This window comes from Alosa sapidissima, chromosome 9 (assembly GCF_018492685.1).
Source record: "Alosa sapidissima isolate fAloSap1 chromosome 9, fAloSap1.pri, whole genome shotgun sequence".
Lineage (NCBI taxonomy): Eukaryota > Metazoa > Chordata > Actinopteri > Clupeiformes > Clupeidae > Alosa > Alosa sapidissima.
The window spans coordinates 24,665,681-24,691,860 of NC_055965.1; the positions used below are offsets into that span (position 1 = coordinate 24,665,681).

The window sequence follows — 26,180 nt, forward strand, 5'->3', positions numbered from 1 at the left end:
CTGTCAGAAAGACGTTGAGATTGGTGTAGCAACGTAGCATAGGCTGTTGTTAAAGTTAGCGATATTGGACAGAAATATAGACATAATGAGTTCATTTGATGAAGAATACGTGCAGTTTGAGCCATCTTGATCGACAAAAGGTGAAGCAAATAGGCATACTTTATCAGTATAGCAAAGGCTATGTGAATAACTAAATAGTTGAATTAAATGCTCCTAAACTGGGCTGGTGCGTTTTGTCGAGTTCAGAGACAAAAGCAGTGTTTGACATGGTAATGCTTTCTTTTAAGAAACGTTCAGTTGCCTGATCAGTAGGCCTAGTCTGTGTCCACAGGGTTTAACATGTAATGTGAACACTGTTCACACAACTTTATTGGTTGGTTAAACACACTAGCACAATGCCACAATCTGTAAGTATCCTATGCTGCAGGTTAAAACTATTAAAACCAATTTTACAAATTAAATAGTCTACCCTACCCAAGTTTATTTATTAACTGGTTTGGTTCAACACATATTCAGACTTATCTTATTCAGACTCAATCTAATAGTCTACTATGAAGTGTCCTTTAGGCCTATGAAATCTTCAGAAATGTCTGATAACTTCAGGCATAAAGAAAGAAAGAAAGCTTTGAAGAAAACTCATGTAGATTACTGAGGAGGAGAGGAGGGCCAGGCTGAAGCATGTTGCCAAACAGTGCAAGTGGGCCCCTTCACACTTAGGCCCAAGCCAAAAAGAAGAAATAATAAGTATTTTTTTGTAAAAATTAGTCATTTTGTAGTTTGTTTTCTTTATAAATCTCTGGTTTTAGGCAACTTCATACTCCATAGAAGCTATGCACTATTGGCAACAATGTCACTCACTCGCGCTTGTTTTGCTATGAAACGGCCATTTCCCTCTTCGAGCGCCCCTCTCACCTTTTTCACCCCTGACCCGTTTTCATGCCTGTATGTATTATCATCTGATATTGTAGTTGCTGTCAAAAGTAAAGCACAAGTGATGCACTTTGTAACCGAATCATATACCTTTACCTGAATTAGAAAAAACAAAATGAAGTACTGTAACAAAAGCACATAATCTGGGATCAGGTCAGATTTTATTTGATTCAAAAAAATAAATGGGCTATGTTATAACTGTTGATTTTTTTTCTTTTTGTCTTCATCATGCAAATGTATAATGTAGAATTGTATCTCTAACAATGTGTGAGCTTTAGTACTCATAAAATGAACAACTGAATAAATGCTACTCCCTTACATGTATACTGGTGTCTGTTTTTCAGAAATAATCTGTAAAAATCCATGAGGTGCTGACTTCGGATTATTCCTTTTTAGCTGAAACAACATCTTTATCAACATAGTGGACACTTCACAATTACATAATGAAAGACTAAATATGTGGCTCTCCAGCAATCTCACGTTCACAGCAAATGACATGTACATGTCTGAACTTGACTTCTACTTCTGTGTGTTCATTCGGTTACACTTTACTTGACAGTGTCAACATAAGAGTGACATGACACTGTCATGAACGTGTCATAAACAAGTCATAATTGTTTATGACATAACACTTCTATTATTAAGTGACATTCGGTTTTTGTCATAACAAGTTAGGGTTAGGATTAGGGTTAGAGGTTAGGATTGGGGTTAGGATTCATGTGTCATGACAGTATCATGTCACTCTTATGTCGATACATGGGAAGGACAGACAGCATGGACGAAAGAAGAAGGGACATGTGTGTATAACTGCTGGCTCAGTTCAAGACTTCAGCAGCAGGTGTCAGATCTACTATTTCCCAGCAGAACAAATTATTTATATCCGTCAAAGTAGAGTAGAGAGCACAACCATTTGCATGTACAGTCTTACTTTTGTCCAAGACCAAACCTATATATTTAAATATTAGTTTTGCTAATGGACTTGTAGCTCCTAGTCTTACATTCCTTTCTCTGTAAACGAAAGACAAGAGGGCAGCATACTATTACAGCAGGATCTGGAAAACACCTGTAAAGGGCACATCAAGAGACCACGCCTAGTAAAAATGTGCACATTGCTGAGTTATCAAAGTCATCTCTCTTTTTCCCCATGTCCAAACCCAATTAATCTTATTTTAGTTATTGTACTGTGCATTATAAAATGCTGACTTAACACTCTGGTCTTGTCTCTGGTTCATCATTTTGAGTTTCATTTCTGTGGAAGTCAGTTGACTAATGCACAATACTTCTACTCAGTGATTTAACACAGTTGTTCAGTTGTTGAGAGAGGCAATATAATATAATCTTTGAAGTGTGTGTGTGTGTGTGTGTGTGTGTGTGTGTGTGTGTGTAAGAGGAAATTAAACTGAGACGGGAGGCTGAGAGGGAGGTGCTTGTGCATGTACAGGCAGTGGTGGAATGTAACGAAGTACAAATACGTAAATACAAATAAGTAAATATTCCACGTATTTGTACTTTACTTAAGTAGAATTTATAGTGCATACTTTTGACTTTTACTTCGTTACATTTTACAGCAATTATCTGTACTTTTACTCCGCTACATTTTTACAACACCATCGTTCCTTTTTACGATACATTTTATGATCAGATTTGTTTTCTCTCTGACATGCACAAGTGATGCACTTTGTAACCGAATCATATACCTTTACCTGAATTAGAAAAAACAAAATGAAGTACTGTAACAAAAGCACATAATCTGGGATCAGGTCAGATTTTATTTGATTCAAAAAAATGAATGGGCTATGTTATAACTGTTGATTTTTTTTCTTTTTGTCTTCATCATGCAAATGTATAATGTAGAATTGTATCTCTAACAATGTGTGAGCTTTAGTACTCATAAAATGAACAACTGAATAAATGCTACTCCCTTACATGTATACTGGTGTCTGTTTTTCAGAAATAATCTGTAAAAATCCATGAGGTGCTGACTTCGGATTATTCCTTTTTAGCTGAAACAACATCTTTATCAACATAGTGGACACTTCACAATTACATAATGAAAGACTAAATATGTGGCTCTCCAGCAATCTCACGTTCACAGCAAATGACATGTACATGTCTGAACTTGACTTCTACTTCTGTGTGTTCATTCGGTTACACTTTACTTGACAGTGTCAACATAAGAGTGACATGACACTGTCATGAACGTGTCATAAACAAGTCATAATTGTTTATGACATAACACTTCTATTATTAAGTGACATTCGGTTTTTGTCATAACAAGTTAGGGTTAGGATTAGGGTTAGAGGTTAGGATTGGGGTTAGGATTCATGTGTCATGACAGTATCATGTCACTCTTATGTCGATACATGGGAAGGACAGACAGCATGGACGAAAGAAGAAGGGACATGTGTGTATAACTGCTGGCTCAGTTCAAGACTTCAGCAGCAGGTGTCAGATCTACTATTTCCCAGCAGAACAAATTATTTATATCCGTCAAAGTAGAGTAGAGAGCACAACCATTTGCATGTACAGTCTTACTTTTGTCCAAGACCAAACCTATATATTTAAATATTAGTTTTGCTAATGGGCTTGTAGCTCTTAGTCTTACATTCCTTTCTCTGTAAACGAAAGACAAGAGGGCAGCATACTATTACAGCAGGATCTGGAAAACACCTGTAAAGGGCACATCAAGAGACCACGCCTAGTAAAAATGTGCACATTGCTGAGTTATCAAAGTCATCTCTCTTTTTCCCCATGTCCAAACCCAATTAATCTTATTTTAGTTATTGTACTGTGCATTATAAAATGCTGACTTAACACTCTGGTCTTGTCTCTGGTTCATCATTTTGAGTTTCATTTCTGTGGAAGTCAGTTGACTAATGCACAATACTTCTACTCAGTGATTTAACACAGTTGTTCAGTTGTTGAGAGAGGCAATATAATATAATCTTTGAAGTGTGTGTGTGTGTGTGTGTGTGTGTAAGAGGAAATTAAACTGAGACGGGAGGCTGAGAGGGAGGTGCTTGTGCATGTACAGGCAGTGGTGGAATGTAACGAAGTACAAATACGAAGTACAAATACTTCGTTACTGTACTTAAGTAAATATTCCACGTATTTGTACTTTACTTAAGTAGAATTTATAGTGCATACTTTTGACTTTTACTTCGTTACATTTTACAGCAATTATCTGTACTTTTACTCCGCTACATTTTTACAACACCATCGTTCCTTTTTACGATACATTTTATGATCAGATTTGTTTTCTCTCTGACAAACACGTTTGTTTTACCAGGGGGCGGGGTTGCTACCACAGGTTCTGGAGCGCTACGTGCCCAGCTTCTAAATCTTTGAAACATAAGCTTCTAGTCTAGACCAGGCAAAGCGTGAGCTTGTAGCCATCTGCATTCGGTAGGCTATGTTCACCAAACCCATGGCTACACTGGACATGCAACTGTGTTCTGTGCCTTTCTCTGTCTGTTATCTGCAGCGTTAGGGCCTCCTCTCCGATGAGATTGCTATCCGCGGATCAGCGAAGTTACAGGCTATGCCCATGCTTCTGTCACACGTCTGATCATTTGCGGCACAAATAAATGGTAGACTATTATAGAACCGCTGGCCGGAAAAAAAACGTAGCATTTTCCAGATTAGAAAATATTTCTTAATTGTGTGTGATCAAATAAAGAGGCATAGCCTACAATTGGGGGGGGGGGGGGGTAGAAATGTGAGCGCTCATTCAATGTCTATGTGCGTCTGCGCAAGTGAAACTGAACCTAATCATAAAGACACCTTTCTCAGCAACTTTTCTGTTCAATCAGCAGAATTGGCATTACGATCCACCCGACGTTTCCCTGGTCTACCCCGTTAAACTTCAGGCTCTCGTGTTTTGCTGAATGATATACTCAGCAGATCACCCTAGTAGATAACCAGAATTAGTCTCTAGAATTGTAGGTCAGAATGTAAACTGGGCCACAGATGGCACAATTGCATTAGCTTAAAACTATCTAGTCGAATATAGCCTAACCTAAAACTAGCTTAATTAAAATGCCACAGCCATACTATTTTTTCTTTTAGAATATAGATATTAAGAGAATAAATCATTATGCAAATACTTTTACTTTTAATACTTAAAGTACATTTAAAAGCAGGTACTTTTTACTTTTACTTAAGTAGGGTTGTCATTGTGGTACTTTTACTTTTACTAAAGTAAATATTTCTCTGTGTATTTGTACTTTTACTTAAGTACTGAGATTCAGTACTTCCTCCACCACTGTGTACAGGTAAAGTTGATGTGACTGAAAGGCATATGCCACAGAGATTCAGGAACTCACTGAAGATCAGTCGGAGAGAAGACACACGAAGATGAAAGACATCATGGTCTGGTTGATGCTGCTGTGGACAATGCCTCTGCTATCTGCAGGCAATCAATTAACACGTAAGAGAGAATTTTTTAACCTATTTTGTTGTTTGTTAATTTAATATGAACTATCATTATTATTATTATTATTATTAATGAGATAATTTGTCATGATATTTCCTTGATGCGTCTGTATGACATTGTCATAATACAGAAAGTAATTTATTTTTTTGTTGCAGGGGCAAAAGCAGGAGCAGCTGCAGGGGGTGTCAAGGGTATATACACAGGAGCAAAAGAGGGATACAGCCATGGGGGTGCACGTGGAGGAGCAGCGGGTGGAAGAGCTGGAGGAATAGCTGGAATAAAATCAGATGAAAAATGGGCTAACAGATGGGCTGGCGAAATTCTCGGAAGTGTCATTGATGACATCACAGGACTAGGTGGAACGATTGGAGAAACAGTGGGTGAATGTACTAGAAGGGAGACTGACAAACTTCTCAGAATTGTAGTAGGGACATGGAATGAAGGGGTTGCAGGATATGTGCAGGATGTTTCACTGGGAATGCTGTTATTGGAAAAGGAATTAAGGGGTTGCAGGATATGTGCAGGATGTTTCACTGGGAATGCTGTTATTGTTGTTATGATGAGACACCTCTGTCCAATTGTTCTCATCGCATTATTATTTGCAAATGATCGCAGTTTGTGTCACTGAACAATATCTTATATTTTTCTGTTTGGAAGAAATTTCAAACTTGAAAAAGTGCATCACATGAACCATTCATCATGAACCCTTTTCTTGAAATAGAAAAACAAAAACAAGTACTAACTAAAGCACATGGGATATGGGATCTGATTTGTTTTCATTAATAGAATAAGGCAGTGATTAAAGTTATAATTGTTGATTTTTTTATATTCATCATACAATTTAGAATCTTAGAATCTAAACGTGAGCTTAAAGCACTCCGGTTTTTACATTCGATTACTTGGACCCCATTATTCTCCATACAACCCCACACACCAGCCGTTGGTGCTGTTCAGGAAAATCCATTGTGACAAAATGAACCAACTTCTGTGTAGCCTAATAATTTGTGTCGCCAGTGTGTGGGGGCAAACAACATTTCCACTTGGGATGTGTAGCCATGTCGGGGCCAATGTGCGCACCCCTTAAGTCTACAGTACTTATGGAATTAACAACTGAATAAATGTGTCAGGTGCCAATGTGCGCACCCCTTAAGTCTACAGTACTTATGGAATTAACAACTTAATAAATGTATAGACTTCTCCCTTACATGCATACTGGTGTTTTTTTTTTTTTTCTTCAGAACTAATCTTAAAAAAGGGTCAATGAAGGGTTGACTTATTTAAAATAATTGAACCATATCTGTATTAGCTTCCTCCTATGGCTGAAACAACATACTGTTAAAAGTTGAAGAGAAATTTAAAGAGGATTACCGGTAACTGTCATGTGCGGAGACAATACGCGTGACTACCATATAGGTTGCACTCATCGAACTGCCGGTTTATTTCAGCGTGTACGTATGACATCACAGGGGTGCCACTACGGTGGCCCATACATTCACATATCACTACATTGCCCCCCCTTAAGTTGTTGAGGAATCTCTTGAATTACCTAGGACAACTGGTATAATTTCCAATAACATAGTGAAACCACAATAACTAGGATTTTGGGGTAGACTGCCCGCCATCCACAGCAACGTAGGGATTATTCTGCCCTCGATAGTTGCTGCTCTTATTACTCTCAACAGTTCGAACAGTCCATGGGTGTTTTACTTCGGCAACAGCCATACAGTCTTTTCCCACAGTTCCATGTCATAACCCAAGAGAGGATCATTTATAATAACTGTATGTCAGCAGAAAACAGTCGAATCAATCAATAACAATATCAAAACAATCATCAATAACAATATCAATACTGTCAACTTAGTAACATGTACAAACTGTGTCCTTTCACAAAAAAACCCACCTATTTTTTTTTCTTTTTCAAACAAGCGTAAAACGGCAGGCCTGAAAGTGTCTCTATACCTGTACGGGAGTCTAACCTCACGGCCTCTGGAAGTCACCTGTAGCCCACCGTGCGTTAGTGTATGTGGGGATCAGTGTTGGGAACGTTACTTAAAAAAAGTAATTAGTTATAGTTACTCACTACTTGTTCCAAAAAGTAACTGAGTTAGTAACTGAATTACTCTATGATCAGAGAAACTCGTTACCAGGGAAAGTAACTATTTGCGTTAGTTACAAAAAAAAAGTTGATATATGTCAAAGATTTTGGATTTTTTGGGCAGTTTTGAGCCGCCAGTTGAAATGAGTAGAACAGGTGTTTGTAGCAATATTTATTAGATAGATAGATAGATAGATGGAGAGATAGATACTTTATTGATCCCCAAGGGGAAATTCAAGATATTGCACATCGACAGACCTAGTTGACTTCAGCCTGTGTCATAGGTTTTTGTTGTGAGGCAGAAATATCTAGCTTTTGCTGCTTGGAGGACTTTGCTCCGAGTCCTTCTTTGCTAGTGGATGGCGAGCTATCATCTATGGTGGAGGTATCGGTGTTTTTGGCCACTAGCTTTAGATGCGTGTGCGAGATGCTTCATTAAATTAGAGATGCTTTATTAAATTCGCTCCTGGACATAATGTACACATTACATGCACATTCTTGCCTTGATGAATATGAAGTAGTGCTTATATCTCCACCTTGAAAAGGCCAACTTTTCGGATTGCTCCTGACCTCTGCTGTTTCTCGAATCTCTATTTTAGCGGTTGCGTGTGTGTGTGTGGCACGTGTGCTGGCAAGTGTGTAAAAACACTGGCTCTGATTGGCTATTATGAAACATGACTCTGCCTTAGCCAATCATAATCGCTTATGTCGTTATTAACCCACCTCCTCACTAGCTGTGAGCCAGGGTGCGTTTGGATTACGCAGTTTATTCAATCAGTGCATAGTAACACACTGCATTTAACGTCCAGTAACGTTAACGGCATTGTAACGACGGGAAAAGTAATTAGTTAGATTACCCCGTTAGTGAAAAAATAACGTTGTTACCTAACGCCGTTCTTTTAAACGGCGTTATTCCAAACACTGGTGGGGATGCATTCTCCATGGCGCGGTCTGGTCTGGTGGCTTGTCGCAGAGGGCAGAACTGGCTGCAGGGGACAGCTCACTTGGCAGTGGTGTAGGTCTATCGGCCTGCAGCTCCTGTTGGTCAGGCAGATCTGAAGCCTCTGGCACAGCCTGTAGGTGACGGCGATTGCGACGCAGCACTGCACCGCTGTCCATCTTCACCAGATAGGGGCTATTTGCACGGCAATGACTTTGGCAGGAGTTTTCCACCCCTTCTCCCCATCAATCTTGACTCTGACGTCCTCGACCCTGATGGAGTGGTGGAAGTGGACATGCGGAGTGGCGGCGGTCATAATAGAACTGGTAGGATGACTTCGCCTGTGCATCTCTTTCCTGAACCAGCTGTCTATCAACAGGGGCAGGCTGTAGCTTCTCTTCCCACATGGGAAGTGTAGTTCTGATACGTCTCCCAGTCATGAGCTGAGCTGGGCTCACACCGGTCGCTGCACTGGGGGTAGCTCTGCAGAGCAAGATGTGGATCGGGCTGTTTCAGGATGTGCTTGGCCGTCTGAACAGCCCGTTCTGCAGCACCGTTCGCCTGGGGATAGTGGGGACTAGTTGTGGTGTGGACAAAGCCATACTTCTCACTGAAGTCTTTGAACTCCCCAGATGTGAACTGTGTGCCGTTGTCAATCACCAGTTCAAGTGGTATTCCCCATCTCACGAACGTGCCTTTGAGCCTATTAATAACTTTAACACTTGATGTGGAGGAAAGATGAACTATTTCGAGGTCTCTTGAGTAATAGTCCGTGACTACTAGGTTATTCTGTTTCTCCAGTTCGCAGAGGTCCGCTGCAACGCGCTGCCATGGGCCCTCTGGTAGGGCTGTGGTGAGTAGTGGCTCACGCCGCTGAGTGGGTCTGTTTTCAATGCAGAATCGGCATGTCGAGACTTTCAGTGTTCTCACCACTGATGCGTGGCCACCAAACTGACATCCTTGCTCGCGCACGGCACCTGGTTAGGCCCTGGTCTCCTTCATGGATCCGCTCCAGCATGGCAGATCTTGGCACCGCTGGAATGACGATCCTATCCTGATAAAGCACTAGCCCATATATTTCGGAGAGGTGAGCCCTAGCAGAAAAATAAGGCTGTAGAGACGGAAGCACCCGTGACTTGGGTGGCCATCCATTCCTGATAAAGGCTATGATCTGTGGCAGCTCGCTGTCATGCCGAGTAGCCATGCGGATCTCTCTGAGTCTTTGCGATGAGCTCGTGTATCACATTTCTCTTCGGCACAAAGTGCTCGTGAAACTTTTCAATTACTATGTCATAGTTCATTTCAGGCCTTACTTCATCGTCGTCTACAAGGGTGTCAAATACAAACGACTCGTAGATAGCCTCTGCATCCTTTCCCATCGCATACAGAAGGGTGTTCACCTGTACTTCGCCACTGTCACGGTCCAGTTTCGTCGCCACTCGATAACAATCAAAACGACGGCACCACATCAGACATTCACCAGGACGGGTGAAATCGAACTTCTCAGTAGGTCCTAACTTTGCCATTCTCACTTATCGATTGGTAAATCGGTCACTTCTGACACCATGTCATGTGCGGAGACAATACGCGTGACTACCATATAGGTTGCACCAGACGGGCTCTGGTTGCACTCAACTGCCGGTTTATTTCAACGTGTACGTATGACATCACAGGGGTGCCACTACGGTGGCCCATACATTCACATATCACTACAGTAACCAATTTGGTTAAATCGGTTGACACCAGACCCTTAGGATGATTTCCAGGGAGGAAAATGTAATCTTGGTTAAAAAATTACTTATAACTCATTGCCATTACTTCGCAACTGAGCCAATAGCAGTTATGGGCAGCCAGTAATAACATTAGTCAAGTCAAGTCAAGTCAGTTCTATTGGTATAGCGCATCTAACATGCACAGAGTAGGGTAGACTGAGTACAGTTGACATGTGTACAGTTGAGACACCTTAAATATCTTGCTTGCACAGCAACCCCAAGTTGTGATTTTTGCTATGCACATGCGTATTAGTGCCCTCTTTGATCATGGCAAATTTGAACGACAAAAGTATCTCCCATCCAAGGATATCGGCACATGTTTTTTTCCAAAGTAAGAATTTCACTTCACCATGCACCTTCGACAATGAATAGCTCATTACACTTATGTTACTGTTAAACGTAACTGGTATCATTACAAACATTATTCTGTGTCCTAAAAACTGGCATATTTTATGGCATTGTGTCATGTAAGGTCGTTGCAAAATCTAGAGAAATGTGTGAGGTGGTCAGCGGGGTACAATTGAGACACACATTGGATTGTGTTAGGCTACTTGAACATTCCATTTGTAGGCTACTGTTCGCTATCTGTTCCTGTGTCACATTTTGTTCATGATGTATTCCTTTTAACCAACGCTAATTTAAATGAAATGAATGAATTTGAACTACACACACTTTGCAATTGCTATGTTTTTATTTATTAAACTTTCCAACTAACGGTTAGTTAACATACATCATTAAAGATGGGTGTCTCAACTGTACCAGGTGGGTGTCTCAACTGTACTCTATAGGGTACAGTTGAGACACAGTCAAGACAAAAAATGCACCTTATGTTTATGAGCTAATTGTGGAAAATATAAACTACTTATGGGTATTATTGATTTATAATATTTTAGTCTACAAGCTAAGGAAATGGCATGTGGAATGTTGTGTGGAAAATCACTTCTTTTCAGTATCTATTTTTTGTTTGATTTTGTGTGGGCAAAAAGTGTCTCAACTGTACTCAGTCTACCCTACAGAACATTAGCACGGCATGGCCGAAGGAAGTGGAGACAATTAGTCTGGAATGCTTTGGGTTGCACGCCACATACAAAAATGCGCTATATAAATGTATAGTGGCGCAGTTCAGAAAATCACCACTAGGCGACACCTGTGGTATACCTGTGGCTTAAAAGCGCCATCTTTAGGTCACTGGAAAAAGGTCACTGGATTTTATATGAGAAGGAGGCGCTGTTGTATAATTTGCTGTGAGATTTTTATCTCTCTTATCATAGCATATCTTATTGTAACTTTTTAGCAGAGCATTTGAATTTAAATGTATACACATAATTAGAAACAAAGTGAAACAATTAATCTACAGTAGCCTAAGTGTCAGGTCAGACATGTCCTTGTGCTATTGCTCGTCTAGGGATTAATATCTCTCAGCATGGTTTAAATTACGGTGGACTTACTTATCATCCCCAAAAGGGATGAAAATAATAGTTTGGGGGGTACTGAAAAAATGTAATAAAATGTAATGTTATCCAATATTGCATGTAATTAAATGCAGTATTACCATCACATACCAACAATTCAGGATATAATCTAATGAAATGCGATTTTCAAACCCTCACCATTGGGCTGTACCATTATCTGGTACGTTCAGACTGTGTTCGTTGCTATAATATAATACTGACAAATTAAAACAAATGCACAGTGTAGACTGCAAAAGCCTGATATGCGTATGGGTTAACAAGCGGTGGCCAACTGGCCATTTGTCTAATATTTCACTGCCTTTGTAACATAGTGATGGCCAACCTTATTAACTTCCTTTCTTCCACTCAGCGGCCACGACCATCGCTGCTGCTTAGCTTAAAAATCAGGCCTACAATCACATGCCATAGGAGGAGTTCCATAGATATACTGACATGGGGAAAGGTTTAATGAGGCGATTTATCATTTTGTGCATTAATGTCTTAACAAGAGGGAGTCCCCTCCATAATTGCAACGTTACCTGCAGTTTGTTTGAAACGCTACGTGAACATATAATAATAATAATCAATTGGACCTGAAATGTCTTTCCTCGTTGCCATTATTAGAGATCAGCCTTTCTTAAACATTGTGATCACCTCATAAAATCTGTACCTTCAAGAATTTATACACTCTAAAAAATGTTGGGTTAAAAATGACCCAAATATAACCCAGCCGCTGGTTAACTATTGGACCAACACCACATTGAGTTATCCTAACCCAATGGTCTGGGTACATTATTAAACCCAGCAGATTGGGTATGATTCTAACCCAAAACACTGGGTTATATCAACACAACGTTAGTTAAATTGGCACAATAGACTGGGTAAAGGTAACCAATGTGCTGGGTTATAACTATATAAATGTTGAGTAAAATTCACACAGTATATTGGGTATAGATTCAACCCAAACCACTGGGTTATATCAACAGAACTGCTAGTTAAAATAACCAGTTGTCGGGTTTTCTAAACCAAGTATTTGGGTTGCATTGAGAGAAAATGGGCAACAAATAGCCATGCAATGAAATAAAACAGTTCGACATAATTATTTATTTGACAGTTTACTTTATTTTTGAATGGATAGTGTGGTGATTTTATCTAGACATAATAACTTGTGTGTGTGCATACTGGTTTATTAGAAGCATGCTGGTTTATTAGAAAACATTCCATCTTATAGGATATTGTTTATGCAACTGTTATGCAACATTTACTGGAAGTCATGAGACTGAGCGGTCAGAGACTAAGAGTGAAACTGAGGAGGAATGGCAGTGAAAGTAAAACCAAACAGGGCTGAGAAGAAGTGGAGGGGTTTACAAGAAAAGGAGGCAGAACCAAAAGTGAAAGTACACATAGAACCAAAACACATACTCTGCCTGGCAACAGATTACACATAGGACCTGGTCACATGTGTTCTGCCTAGTAACACACATTTTTTAATGTTTAGATGAGAAGGGTTTTCCACCAATATCTCAAGTTCCAAAACGTTCTGATTGGCTAAAAAGGGATAGGAACGCCTCCCAGGCCCCTGAGAGCATAAAAGAAAGAGCTCAGACACACTCAGACAGGGTTGCCAGATTGGGCGGTTTCCCGCCCAATTGGGCGGTTTTGCAATCTATTTTGCGGGCAAAAATGGGTTTGGGCGGGTGTATAAAAATTGGGCTGGTTTCGGATCAGTTCGGCGGGTTTTTGTAGCCGAAACAAAGGCACTTCAGACCCTTCTTCCAGCGACCGTCTCTGGTCAGCAGGCAGCAGTCTCTCACTCACTCACTCACACACCCTCTGGCTGACGTGCCCCCCTAAACTCACAACAGACACTCAGCTCACGTCACCTTATGTATCGAAACATGCATTCTAGCCATATAAATGGCATAGTGCATGGTATTTCCATAACCGCGAGATATGCGCTTCACAATGACCGCAATTAGTTGTTAGATATTCACAGCAGACAGTAAAGCCCAGCAGTAATTTATCCAAATTAAAACATATTTCAAGTACCATTCATGATGTTGTCAAATATTGAAGTTGTGGGAAGTTTAAGCTGTATGTTTCTTTCGTCCCCCATGTCGTTTCATTTATCCCGGTCTGGAGGGACGAATGAAACAAAACGCATGTTCGATTTCTCCTTAAATAAATCCTGAATGGTTTTGTTCAGAGCTGAAAATGCAACTGTATTTGACAGAGGACCGATGTAGTTTGCTTGTGACAAAATATTAGCTTTCAGTGTTTTACGATGTCTTTGTAAATTACGTTTAATTAAAAAGTGTTTCAGTCCGGTTCTCCCCTACTCTGGCGCAGACCGCCATTCAAACACACAGCTCGCGGGGTTTTCAAACTTAGCTAGCTGACTGACAATGTCAATATGCCAAAGTGGGCAAAGAGCATTTTGTCATTACAGTCAATCTCTTCATGAATGTGCACACTGCTGAAAGATTACCTACGAGACAGGATGGACTTACCCCTTCTTTCAGGGTTGATGGAGGTGCGCAGGTCTTGCGCGAATGGCTTGACATAGGACTACGGCCCACGTTCCGTCCAGCCCGACAGTTGTTGAGGAAGTTTGACAAAGCCTAGGCCTACTAGAACTTTTTAATTATTTTTAGGCCTAATAACAATTGCTCAAAGCGATTTTCACGAAGGGCCTAGGGCCATAGGCCTATGTTTTTTGTGTAGAGATGGCCCATGCATGAACGTTCTGCTTCTGCAAAGAGCGCACTGACACCCCTGTTCGTTCAACGCGACTTTCAAGAAAACTAGGATTAACTGCCTGTCAGGTAGGCCTACTAATTGTTCTAAATTACAGGTGTCAAACTCAAGTTTGCCTTTAGCCTATATCTGGCGTATGAAAATATTTTTTGCGTGTAGTTGCCATGCATGGACGCACTGCTTCTGCAAAGAGCGCACTGACACTGTCCTAAATAGCCTATTCAGCGCGATTTTCATGAAAACTCTAGGCCTAACTGCCTGTCTCAGGGAATATATAGCGCCTAGGTAGGCTATTAATTAATTGTTCTAAATCACAGGTGTCAGACTCAAGTTTAACTCAAGCCTTTAGCCTACATTTGGGGTAGGCCTATGAAAATATTTTTTGTGTAGCCTACAGTTGGCCCACCAGTTATGAACGCACTGCATCTGCAAAGAGTCGACACTCTTCATATATCCACTCAATGTTTTTATGTTAGGCTAGCCTACTGAATGCTTTTGTTCCAAGCGTCTATTGACACTAAACAGACAGATTAATAGTCTATGTTTAGCCTACTGCATTATTTTCCGTAACATAAGCTTATAGAATAATAGTCTGACGTCCGTGTAGCCTACTTTTGCGTTCATTTGATTGAATATTGTTTCTGAAATTGGATAGGCTAAGTCGAAAAATGGGTCATTTTAAAGCTTGTTAATGATTTTAATGTGTTTAAATGAGAAACAAGCAAAAGCAAATTTGGGCGGTTTTTTGTGCATTCTCGCGGTTTTTGACGAGGTTTTGGGCTGGAAAACCTTGCTGGCATCTGGCAACACTGCACTCAGATCAGATCTCATCGGGGTAGCAGCTGCCACTCATCACTCTATTGCCTGACGGTCCAGTCCTGACGCTGTTTGGATTGTATTATCACTGCAATACGGTGAATAAAGGATCAACAGTCTTCAGCTTCTTTCGTCTTGGTGTTCTCCTTCGGGTCTTTGACATCAGAGTGCTAGTTGGATTGGAGGTTCGGGAAAGTGGATAGTTTTTCCACGACAATAGCCTACTCTAAAAGCAGCATCAGCATGTGATAAGTTACTTCCATGAAGACAGCTAGATTCCACGGTCCATTTGGGAGTCAGCCCTGTCAATCAAAGAAAGAAAAAGAGTAAATTAATCACTGCTATTGACAGAACTTTAGATCAAGACTTTCACAAACCATGATCAGTGAATGATGTTGACAAACTTTAAAAATTCGGAGACAAAATATTAGCGCAACACACTCGGAAACCATGACCACCTCATGGAGTTGTTTAACAGCAGACTGACAAACATACGTTCAGTAATATTAACGTTAGTGGCAGTGATAGTTCTACCGTTAGCTAGCTCATGTTAACACATTCAGTTAGTTAAATTCAAGTTGTCTGTAACGTTAATGTTACCACCAAAAACCACCCAGTAAGTTACATGGCTATAATATGAAGCTACCCTGAATGAATTAATATGTTGTTTGGCATGATGATTACCGTACGTAAAGAGACTACTTCGACTGTATACATTAGCTGACACACATGCTGCACTAACACGAAGCATTTGTTAGAGCTAGAAGCTAGCATACCAACCATCTGCTAACGTTAACCTAGCCAGCTGTTGGTATGCTAATTTTAGTTCTTTGTAAAAGTTTGTTTTGTTTCTGTTCAGCAGTTCATACCCAGTCAACACAGAACTATGTTTTAAAGAGTCTGTCTTTGTGTAGATTTAACATTAACATGAGCAGTAATTGTAAGACTGTAAATTAATGTTAGCTAACGTTAGCTGGCTTGAATGTCACAATTCTTAACCTGCTTAGGCTGAACGAAATTAGAATATCCATTCATATCACGAACTGGGTGTAGGCTACTTTTAAAATCCGTCTGAATAATAATAATAAAAAAGTTAAAAGCAGATACATACCTTCCAAAATCGCCTGATTTCCACTGCATGTTGAAAGCTGCTGGACTGCATGGACGGTTGAAAGAATAACGATTTCCCCCGAACTCTCAAATAACTATGCAGCTGTGTTAAAGTTACCCTGGTGCTGAGTAGTGTGCTCACGTCAGGTGGGGGAGAGGAGGGGCGCTGTCCTAAACTATCAACCCAACAAGCTGGGTTACAGAAAATAACCCAACATGAGTAAAAACAACCCCACACAATGACCCAACAGTTTCAACTCAGCGTTTGGGTTGAGAAAATAACCCAGCATTTTTTAGAGTGTATGTACGCATATTTAATAAGATATTGCCATCATTTGCATTTTTTTTAGGCAAAGTGTAATACAAAAAGTATTTCTCTTATCTGGTAGAAATGTATGGGGATATCTATAAAGGGTGGGGGGAGTCCCATTCACCTGTAGTGTGATAATAGTGTCATCTGTTGTGGTCATTTTCAGGACTTTCGTCCCGGGTAGAGATTTTGGCACACATCCCATGTTGTTCAATGGGGTCATATTAGTCTATCTATAACAGATATTCTCCGCTAAATGAAGTGCATAGAAATCTTACGCAGGACCTATAGACTATCAAGTAGCCTGGGGGAGACCGGGGACAGTTGCAACGCTTTTTGCATTTGGCTCTGTTACTCAGAGACGGTTTGGATTAGACAAACCAATTTTTTATACAATACACTTACATATGTCTGTTAATAGTCTAAACCATTTAAAGATAATTACAGAATCTACATTTTTCACAATTTGCATTTGAATGTAAGGAGTCAGATGTTGCAACTGACCCCGGGCCCGGGGACAGTTGCAACATTGTTTGGGGATGGTTGCAACATGTTAAAAATACAATATATTACAATATATGTCAGTGCAGCAAAATTATTATTTTTGTATGTAAATACAAGTTATGTAAGTTATAATAATATTACAGTGTTATTTATTCACCAGCTTTGATTAGATGACAATTATAGATTTGTCTATAGCAGATGTCAAATATTGAAATTGATATAAAATACAGTAGGACTTTAGTGACAGTTGTTGCAACTGTCCCCTTTCCTGTCAGCCATGATAAAACCTCGTGCTAGCTAAACAAGGGGACCTTGACACATGCTAACCATAGTAGCTTAAAGTTAACATATCACTCATTTAAATCATATAAGTTTGAGCTGAATCACAAAAACAGTGACAGCAGTTTAACAGAAACAAAGCTCAAGAAAATAAATACTTTCAAAAACAGTTTTTTCACAATAAATCCTGGAGCAGTTCAGGAATCTCCTTGCTTTTTCTCTGCTAAGGGGGGCATCCAACTGAGCATATGCAGTGTGAGTGTCATCACTCTACCTTGTTTCTGATTGGAGAAAATTGACATGTTGCAACCATCCCCTGTTGCAACTGTCCCCGCGGTCTCCCCTATATGAGGCAATCTCTCCAGCTAAAACCGCAAGTAGCCTAAACTGCAATCTGCCATGCAGACAAATAGCATACTGTCGTCCTCCACGGTAAGTTGAACAACGCTACTCAAAAAATGAAGGTATTATGTTAGGTAGCCGAAGTAAGCGGATAACAAAGTAACACATTTTGGTGTTGGCTAAATAGCTCTATTTCTAAAATCACTTGAGTTTCGCTAGTCATATTTTTTAACAAGCAACATGTATATCTGTTAGAAATGTGCACTGGAAGTTTGTTTGTAGGCCTACTGTTCTTGTACAATTCTAGCCTAACCTGCCCCATATGCGGGTAGTTGTAACACTCATGCAAAAGGCTGTTTTTAATTAAATGAATTTAATAAATGTATCTGAATGTGTATGATAGGATAGTATCTGACTATTTATGATACATACCAGTAAATTATGAACTAACAACAGATGTGTCTCGAATATTGACTTTATTTTCCATACGGAGATAACGAGCAACATGCGCCAATCAGGGTGTCCGCGGGGTTTTAAAAAGTATTAAAAAGTGATGAATCAAAATTGGCAAATCTAAGGCCATTAAAAGTGCTAAATGTGGTCTCAGAGGTATTATTTTTTCCAAATTAGGTATTATTTTTTCAGATGTCCTATTGTGATTGAAATTCTATCTGCTTAAGTTCGCGTTAGTTCGTTTAAATGTGGGCTTTAGCATATCTGGGCACATGATCAAAGATCTTTCGTCTCCGTCTCAACTTATGTTTGATGCTGACGTCATATTCAGTGGTCGTTCGGCATCATCTCAGAACACTGCGCGCTCGGCAGAAGTGGCTGGCTTAGCCTACGTTTTATTTTAGACTTGCTTCAAGGCATATCTTCAACGACTGGACAACCACCGTCGTCTTCATGGGCAAATGCAAGTTTTCTGATAGCTGGGTGGGCGACCCAGCGTTTAAGGACTGGCTCAGGCCTGTAGTAGGGAATAACAGGCATTGCACATTTTATGTAGTTTGTTTTATTTTTATTTACTTAGTGAAATAAATATGTGCAATATGTTGTCAACATCAGTGAGTCTCTAAATCTATTCTTTTTTGTATGTTATATAGGTCAAAATCTGTGTAAATAATAGAAAGGTCGCTGATTAACACTTGCACACTTGCAATTCAGTGTCGTGATGGTTTTAAAAACAATTCTGAAGGTATAAAAAAGGTATTAAAAAGTAGTAAATTGTATTACAAAGATGATACAAGATAAGTGTCAGTGAGCTGCAACCACAACTCAGTAACCTATAATCGAAAGACAAATACCACCTGTTGCTTTAGCTACGTGAAAACACGATACTGACTGAACATTTGTGGAACATCTTATAGTAATGTGGTTAAATGACTGATAGCGTCGGCGGGGGCGGGGTAGTGCACATATTAAATCATACCGTTACCGAGATAGATCACATGGGTGCTCTAAATTTGAATGAAACACCCACGTTGTTTTGGGGATGATCATCATTTGTTTTGTGTGTTCAGATGCCCTGTGTTAACAAAGTCATGGAGCCTCATGATAGATCATTTGACCACAAACACAACAGGAGGGTAGCGTGTCACCAAAGGGTGGAGGAGGAGTGTGCGCAGTCTAAAGGTTTCTGGCCAGACAAAATATGTTACATGAAGCCAGTGTACAGTAACTAATTTAGCCAACAGTTAACAGGATCTAGTGACAACTGTGTGAACTGTGTTATCATAACTTCCACTGTTTCAGTTAGATTGCTGGCATCTCACACTTTACAAACAGGCCTAGCCTACATATCTGAACAGTTGCTGTTTTCAGGTTTCAAAGAGATGATCAAATACAGCTCTGGGTGGCCTATATCAATGTCAAACATGACATTGTAAGCACAAATGATGACATAATACATTAGTCTGACCTCGGGGTCTATGTTGTTGATGTATTAACATAGGCTATTGTCAGTAGGCTAAATAAAAAAACAAAAACAAAAAAACATGTGGATTGAACAGCATTTAACACACAAGGGCTAACACAGAGGGTGGTGGATCTGTAACACCAGCATGTAGCCTACTATCACAATATATTCCTTTTACATCTATGTAGTGAAGACACTGACACAAACTTGACAAATTGGAAGTTTTAGTCATTTTTCTACTGCACCTGATGACTGTAGCATACAAATACTTTACAATTACTGTAAGATCAGCTCGCACTATTTATCAATGTTCAGAGATTGCTCAGTAAACCCATTTTATACACTTATTCAACTTTTTAGTTAAAAAGACATGGCATACAGAACACTGAAGTTAATCGTCTCATCAATAAACAAAAGCTATTGTTTGCTTTCCTTCGTCAATCAGGGCTGCCTGAACGAAAGCCAAATAATGAGCACAATCCCAGACGTCTTGATAAAGGCTCTAGATCGTCTTGGTTCATTTCACTTCAGAAGGTTCAAGCACAACCTGTGGAGTCATGGTCCCATCGCCAGGCAGAGACTGGAAGAGGCTACAGTGGAGGACACAGTGGACATGCTGGTGGAGGCTTACACCAAGCCTAACTGTGGCAGTGTGGTGTCCAACATCTTGAGGAACATGAACTTCAATCAGCTGGCTACAGACCTGGAGAGGGCCCTCAGATTTGGTAAGTTACTCTTACATAGTAGTAGGATGCTTTGGTAAATTACTCTTACACAGTAGTATGATGCTTTAGGGATGCAATTGGTTAAAGGAACCGTATGTAAGAAATGTATTTCAAATAATCATAAAATGGCCCTGATATGTCACTAGACATTAAGAAATCATGTTCATTTTAAATACTTATATCACTGACAACAGTAGTCCGGCCAGGATATTGTCATATAAAAAGTGAAGTTGCAGCCCTCAACTGATGTTGATGTTGTCATGTTGTGTTTTGGCCTGATGTGTCACCCTCCACCTATCTACTAATCACAAAGTTACAGTGGCGGACATTACTTGAGTACATTTACTCAATTACTGTACTTAAGTCGCTTTGTCATGTATCTGTACTTTACTTGACTATTTCAATTTTGTTAAACTTTTTACTTTTACTCCAGTACATTTTCTAGGCCAAATATTTTACTTTTTACTCCAATACATTTTGTGACAGCTGAAGTACAGCTGAAGTTCCTTTTGGAAAAAAGACTGTCCAAATACATGTGTACTTTCCATTAAGCGAGCTATAGGCTTTAAATAATGATCTTGCCTAAGCTATGTTATTGTTATATCCACTATTTACTGTACCTTGTTGACCCCTTTTCACAACATTGATGTTACCATAACTAGCCTCATGACGCCATCGAGCAAATGATGATAGACAATCTGACTATCAAACACATAAGAGAACGTCTTGATTTGGTCTGAAAGTGTAAAGCATTCAGCAAAGCAAAAAGTGGTTACTCTGAAGTATCTAAGATATCACATTAGTTTGTTTTTAGTTCTTTCTACATACAACAATTCTTAGTTGATTTTGTCCTTGAATGAAGGAGAAAGGCTCAATGAATGCCTATGTCTGTGCAGAATCATTTTAACAATAGCAAATGCAACTGTACTGTATTAGTCATAATACATTTCAGGACTTTTACTTTCGATACTTAAGTACATTTGAAGGCAAGTACTTTTGTACTTCCACTCAAGTGGAAATGTAAAAGGAGGACTTCTACTTTTACTAGAGTAACATTTAACCATGTGTATCTCTACTTTCACTCAAGTACAGAATTTGTGTACTTCGTCCACCACTGCAAAGTCAGTAGTGTTTTGGCATCCGGGTTGCCAGCTCTGCCAGTCAGAGGGGAGGGGAAACCCCGCTCTACAGTAATTTGAAAGTGATTGTAGTACCAGTTTTGGCCACAATCTTACATACAGTTCCTTTAAGTCTGCATCATTACACTTTCGACTGCATCACCTCAGAATTGATTTCTGATTCAGTCATATGAGAAACCCATATGGAACTTATCATTTTAAAGTTATTTTTTTATTTTTTAGGTCTATAGTTTACATACATTATTGAACAGTAACTGAAACACATGGCTACATAACCAGCACATGTAAACAAACCCAAAGCAATCATGAAAAAAGATTATCGCCTAAAGCAAAAAGTAAAATATTTTGGCAACAATTAATTGAGACCAAATTGAGCTATTGATGACATATAAGCTGACTCATGTAAACAATTTGACCCATTTAAAAAAAAGCAACTTTTGGTTTTCGGTTTTAAATATTGTAATCACTCATACAGTAATATGAGCACTGTTCATTTTGTGCTCAACATAATGTTTACGGAATGTGTCTATTCGTACCCCTGGTACGAATAGCCTTGGCCACACAACTGGGCTATTCACACCCTGTTACATAACAACAAAAACATGTTGCTCGCGTGCCCAAAAAAACATGGCCGACATTCGTTTTTTCGTCAGCAGAAAGTGAAGAATTCTGAACGGTTTCAGCACTAATATCTGTTCAAATTAAAGTTGAGATGGAAAAGTTGTGTTTATTTTCATAACCTTTGTTCAGTGAACACATACAACCGTCAGTTTGTTAGCTAACAGAAATTTCGTGAATTTGACGTTCAGGCCTATAAACTATAAGTTTACCTGCAAACCTCAACTTCACGTTGAAGCAGATAGTGCAGTGGTCACAGGTAAGGGCTGGCACGCGGGAGACCGGGGTTCGATTCCTGTGTGATGCATTTTGGGTGAGTGTGCATGTGTACCAACATCTCTGGAGAGAAGGCGCGCAATTTGAACAAGAAATCGGTTCTCAAACGGAAGTTTTGATTGCAACAATTAGCTAGTTCATGCACCAGGGTGTAAATAGCATGCAGTACTATAAACACCCGGGTACGAATAGCATCCACTTCTAACTGTACATTGATGCAAACAGCATACCTTATTCAGAGTGTCTATTACACAGCTGAGCTATTCACACTCAGTTATGTAACAACAAAAAAACATGTTGCTTGTTAAAAAAATAAATAAATAAATTTAAAAAAAATAAAAAAAAAAAAATATATATATATATATATGTATATATATATATATATATATATATATTATTACATTGTGTGATCAATATGCCAGATTAAATGCACAGGGGTGCAAATAGCATACACTGATATTTGTACCAGACGAGGTAGGCCTACTAATAGAACACATTGCTGTGTGCACCGGGGTAGAATAGCATACATTGATATTTGTACCAGACGGGGTACTAATAGGACACATTGCTGTGTGCACCGGGGTACGAATAGCATACATAGATATTTGTACCAGACAGGGATAGAACACATTGCTGTGTGCACCGGGGTACGAATAGAATTCACTTCTTATTGCACCAGGGTACGAATAGCATACACTGCTAATTGTACCAGGGGTGCAAATAGCCTTACCCTAATGTTTATGTGAAATATGTTGGACAAGCTGGATGAGAGCTTTAAAACTATTTGAGAACCATTTTTCTGTTTCTATTTAAAATTGATATAAATTTAGGGAGATATGTCAAGTTAAAGTTCACTTAGCTCAGCACTCTCTTAATAACAAAACACATGCAGTTTCAGTTCCATGGGTTTCTTACAAACAGAAACTGAATTCGCAATCCAAGTTGTATTCAAATCTGTGACAAATGCAATTCAAAATGATTTGGCACAAACATTTTCGTTTCGTTTGAGATCTCCGAAATTGCTATAGTTACAGATATTATGTTAAAGAAAGGGCAAACTTTATTGTATGTTAAATCACTTTAATCTTAATCTCATAATCTCCTTAAATTCAAATCAACATGGTGTATCGGGCTAATAGTATCTCCTTCTATTTCCACCCTGTCTATGTCTTTCTCTTCACGTCCTCTCCTCTCTTCTCTCTCAGGAAGTGGCGGGTTGTGTTCCTCAGCTTTCTCTCAGAGAGACTGTTTCAGCCTTGAGGATTCTGCTTCCTGTAGCAGTGTCCTGCAGCCATTAAGCTTTGACGTCCCAAGACATGTTACAGGTGATCTTGCCTGCTTGTGCATTATAAATGGAACAGAAAAACCTCAAAGTCGACAGTACCGCAAGATACGTTTCTGCTTTTCTTTCTTTGTATGTGTCATATCGGCCACTGAATGCTCAGATTTCCCTTGGATTAAGTAACGTCTATCTATCTATATATTTATCTATCTATATAGGTCTGTCTACAAAATACAGAGTACAGGGTTTGATGGTCAACATTTTTGACATAATAATTGACTGGGTCCTGGAGGATTCCTATCACCATAGAGTGGAGACACATGTATCATATGTTCCTCTCAATTTTTCACAATTCCACTAAGGTACTAGTGACCCAATCATAAATGTTAATTCATTTTTTGAATCCTCCTTTTTAAGACTGAACAACAGCAAAGCTATTGTCAGATTCAGCAAATATGTCCTCAATGTCCTGTGTTGGTGTCTTCTCTGTGTGTGCACTGGGAAAAAAAACTTGGTACTAAAACACAGTACTGGCTTTGTAGACGCAACAGTGGCTCTGACAGGACCATGCACTGTTCCAGCCAATCAACCGGTTATTTCAGGAGGGGAGGGGTTAAGTGTGTGATTGGCTGTTGAACTCAAATAGTAGGAACTTTTTGTTAGTATCATAAAGTGTGATCTTAAAGGAAAATTCCGGTATTTAGCACTTTGAGTCCCTTTTCTGGTTTGTTTTGGATGAACTAGAGTGGTGGACACCGAAAATTTTGATGATTGGTCCTGTCTCAACTTTTCTGACTCGTTTTGAATCGCCTTTGACTAGTCAGAGTGGCTGCCTACAGGCATGCTCAAACATGTCCTAAAACAACCCTTAACATTCGTTTTCAAAACTGTGCAACTCACCGAGTGGTTAGTGTTCGTTGATTATTAAAATCAAATATATCGGCGCAATGTATGATTTCCAGCCGTCTTATTTGCTATTGTGGAACTATTTTTTCAGACACCTCACAACTGCGTATAAACTTCCGCTCAATATTTGAGCCTGAAGCATAGACGGTGGTGCAGTAATATCAACGTGCAATGAGTCTTCAACAGAAATCAATGGGATTTTACAAAATGCCAAATAAAACACGACAGAAACTGTATTTCGCTACGCTACTTGTTTTGGAACATCAACGAACACCACCAACCACTCGGTGAGTTGCACAGTTTTGAAAACGAAACGAAAGGGTTGTTTTGGGACATGTTTGAGCATGCCTGTAGGCAGCCACTCTGACTAGTCAAAGGCGATTCAAAACGAGTCAGAAAAGTCGAGACAGGACCAATCGTCAAAATTTCGGTGTCCACCACTCTAGTTCATCCAAAACAAACCAGAAAAGGGACTCAAAGTGCTAAATACCGGAATTTTCCTTTAAGCATGTCAATAACAAGCACACACATATCTTTGGCCATCTCACCAACATAGGGGCTCCTGAGTTGAGGATTGTGATGGTGGGCAAAACCGGAGCCGGCAAGAGCGCCACCGGAAACACCATCCTGGGCGGCAGCGGAGGCCATTTCCTCGTCGAATTCTCTCCCGAGTCGGTGACGGCAACCTGTGAGCGGAAGAACGGCGAGGTGTGTGGTCGGCCGGTCGCCGTGGTCGACACTCCTGGCCTGTTCGACACGGCACTGCCCACCAGTGAGGTGAAGAACGAGATCCAGAGGTGTGTGGAGATGTCCGTCCCGGGGCCGCACGCCTTCCTGCTGGTCATCAGCCTTACAAACAGGTTCACGGCAGAGGAGAGGAGCACGGTCAAATGGGTTCAGGAGAACTTTGGGCCAGGAGCATCCAGATACACCATTGTGCTTTTTACCAGCGGCGACCGCTTGAAGGGCACCATTGAAAATTTTCTTGCCTGCAGTGCCCCGCTGACGGAACTCGTTTGTAGTTGTGACAACCGATACCACGTGCTCAATAACGAGGAGACGTTCGATCGGAGTCAGGTGGCTGCCCTGCTGGAGAAGATTGAAGCCATGGTAAGAGATAACGGAGGGAGGTACTACACCAACGAAATGTACAAAGAGGCCCAGAGGAGGATGAGGGAGAAGGAGAAGGAGAAAAAGAGACAGATGGACAAAATACAAGAGGGGATCAAGTCCAAACAAAATTGGAAAGACTTTATGGATTCCACAAAAAACCTTGGGGTGTTTTTTATCGATAAAGCGAAAGAGGAGGGAATGAATGATGGGACAGCAGCCTTGTTCAGCAGCGGGTTTGCTTTGGCCGACCGTGTGGTAGAGGACTGCGACAAAGAGATAGAGAAATTGAGGAAAAAGGAAAAACTTTTAAAGTAAAGTGGAAAAATTGATAAATTTGTCCACAAAGCTGATGAAAAGGGAACAGAATTAGCTAATTACTATAACTAACTAATGATAACAATATTATTGTTAATAATAATAACTATATTACTATAACTATAACTAATATTATGGACTATTAGG

The 26,180-nt window shown here is 39.9% G+C and overlaps 1 protein-coding gene and 1 long non-coding RNA gene across 4 annotated transcripts; both read left to right on the forward strand.

Moving 5' to 3' along the window:
* Positions 1-932: 932 nt before the first annotated feature.
* Positions 933-26,155, forward strand: LOC121719479 (GTPase IMAP family member 9-like). 3 transcript variants are annotated; one of them, XM_042105169.1, is made up of 6 exons: positions 933-1,130; positions 17,781-17,831; positions 20,105-20,384; positions 23,623-23,742; positions 24,242-24,316; positions 25,162-26,155. In XM_042105169.1, the coding sequence occupies exons 1-6, from the start codon at positions 1,113-1,115 to the stop codon at positions 26,031-26,033; spliced, it is 1,416 nt and encodes a 471-aa protein (XP_041961103.1). In that variant the 5' UTR covers positions 933-1,112; the 3' UTR covers positions 26,034-26,155. The 3 variants fall into 3 exon arrangements, with proteins under 3 accessions (XP_041961103.1, XP_041961104.1, XP_041961105.1); XM_042105170.1 differs by lacking the exon at positions 24,242-24,316 and having other exon boundaries at positions 25,162-26,153; XM_042105171.1 differs by lacking the exons at positions 23,623-23,742; positions 24,242-24,316 and having other exon boundaries at positions 25,162-26,154.
* On the forward strand, positions 5,211-6,569 carry LOC121719716. The gene is made up of 2 exons (XR_006034332.1): positions 5,211-5,359; positions 5,521-6,569. It is a non-coding gene; the product is annotated as an uncharacterized LOC121719716 (long non-coding RNA).
* Positions 26,156-26,180: the final 25 nt, after the last annotated feature.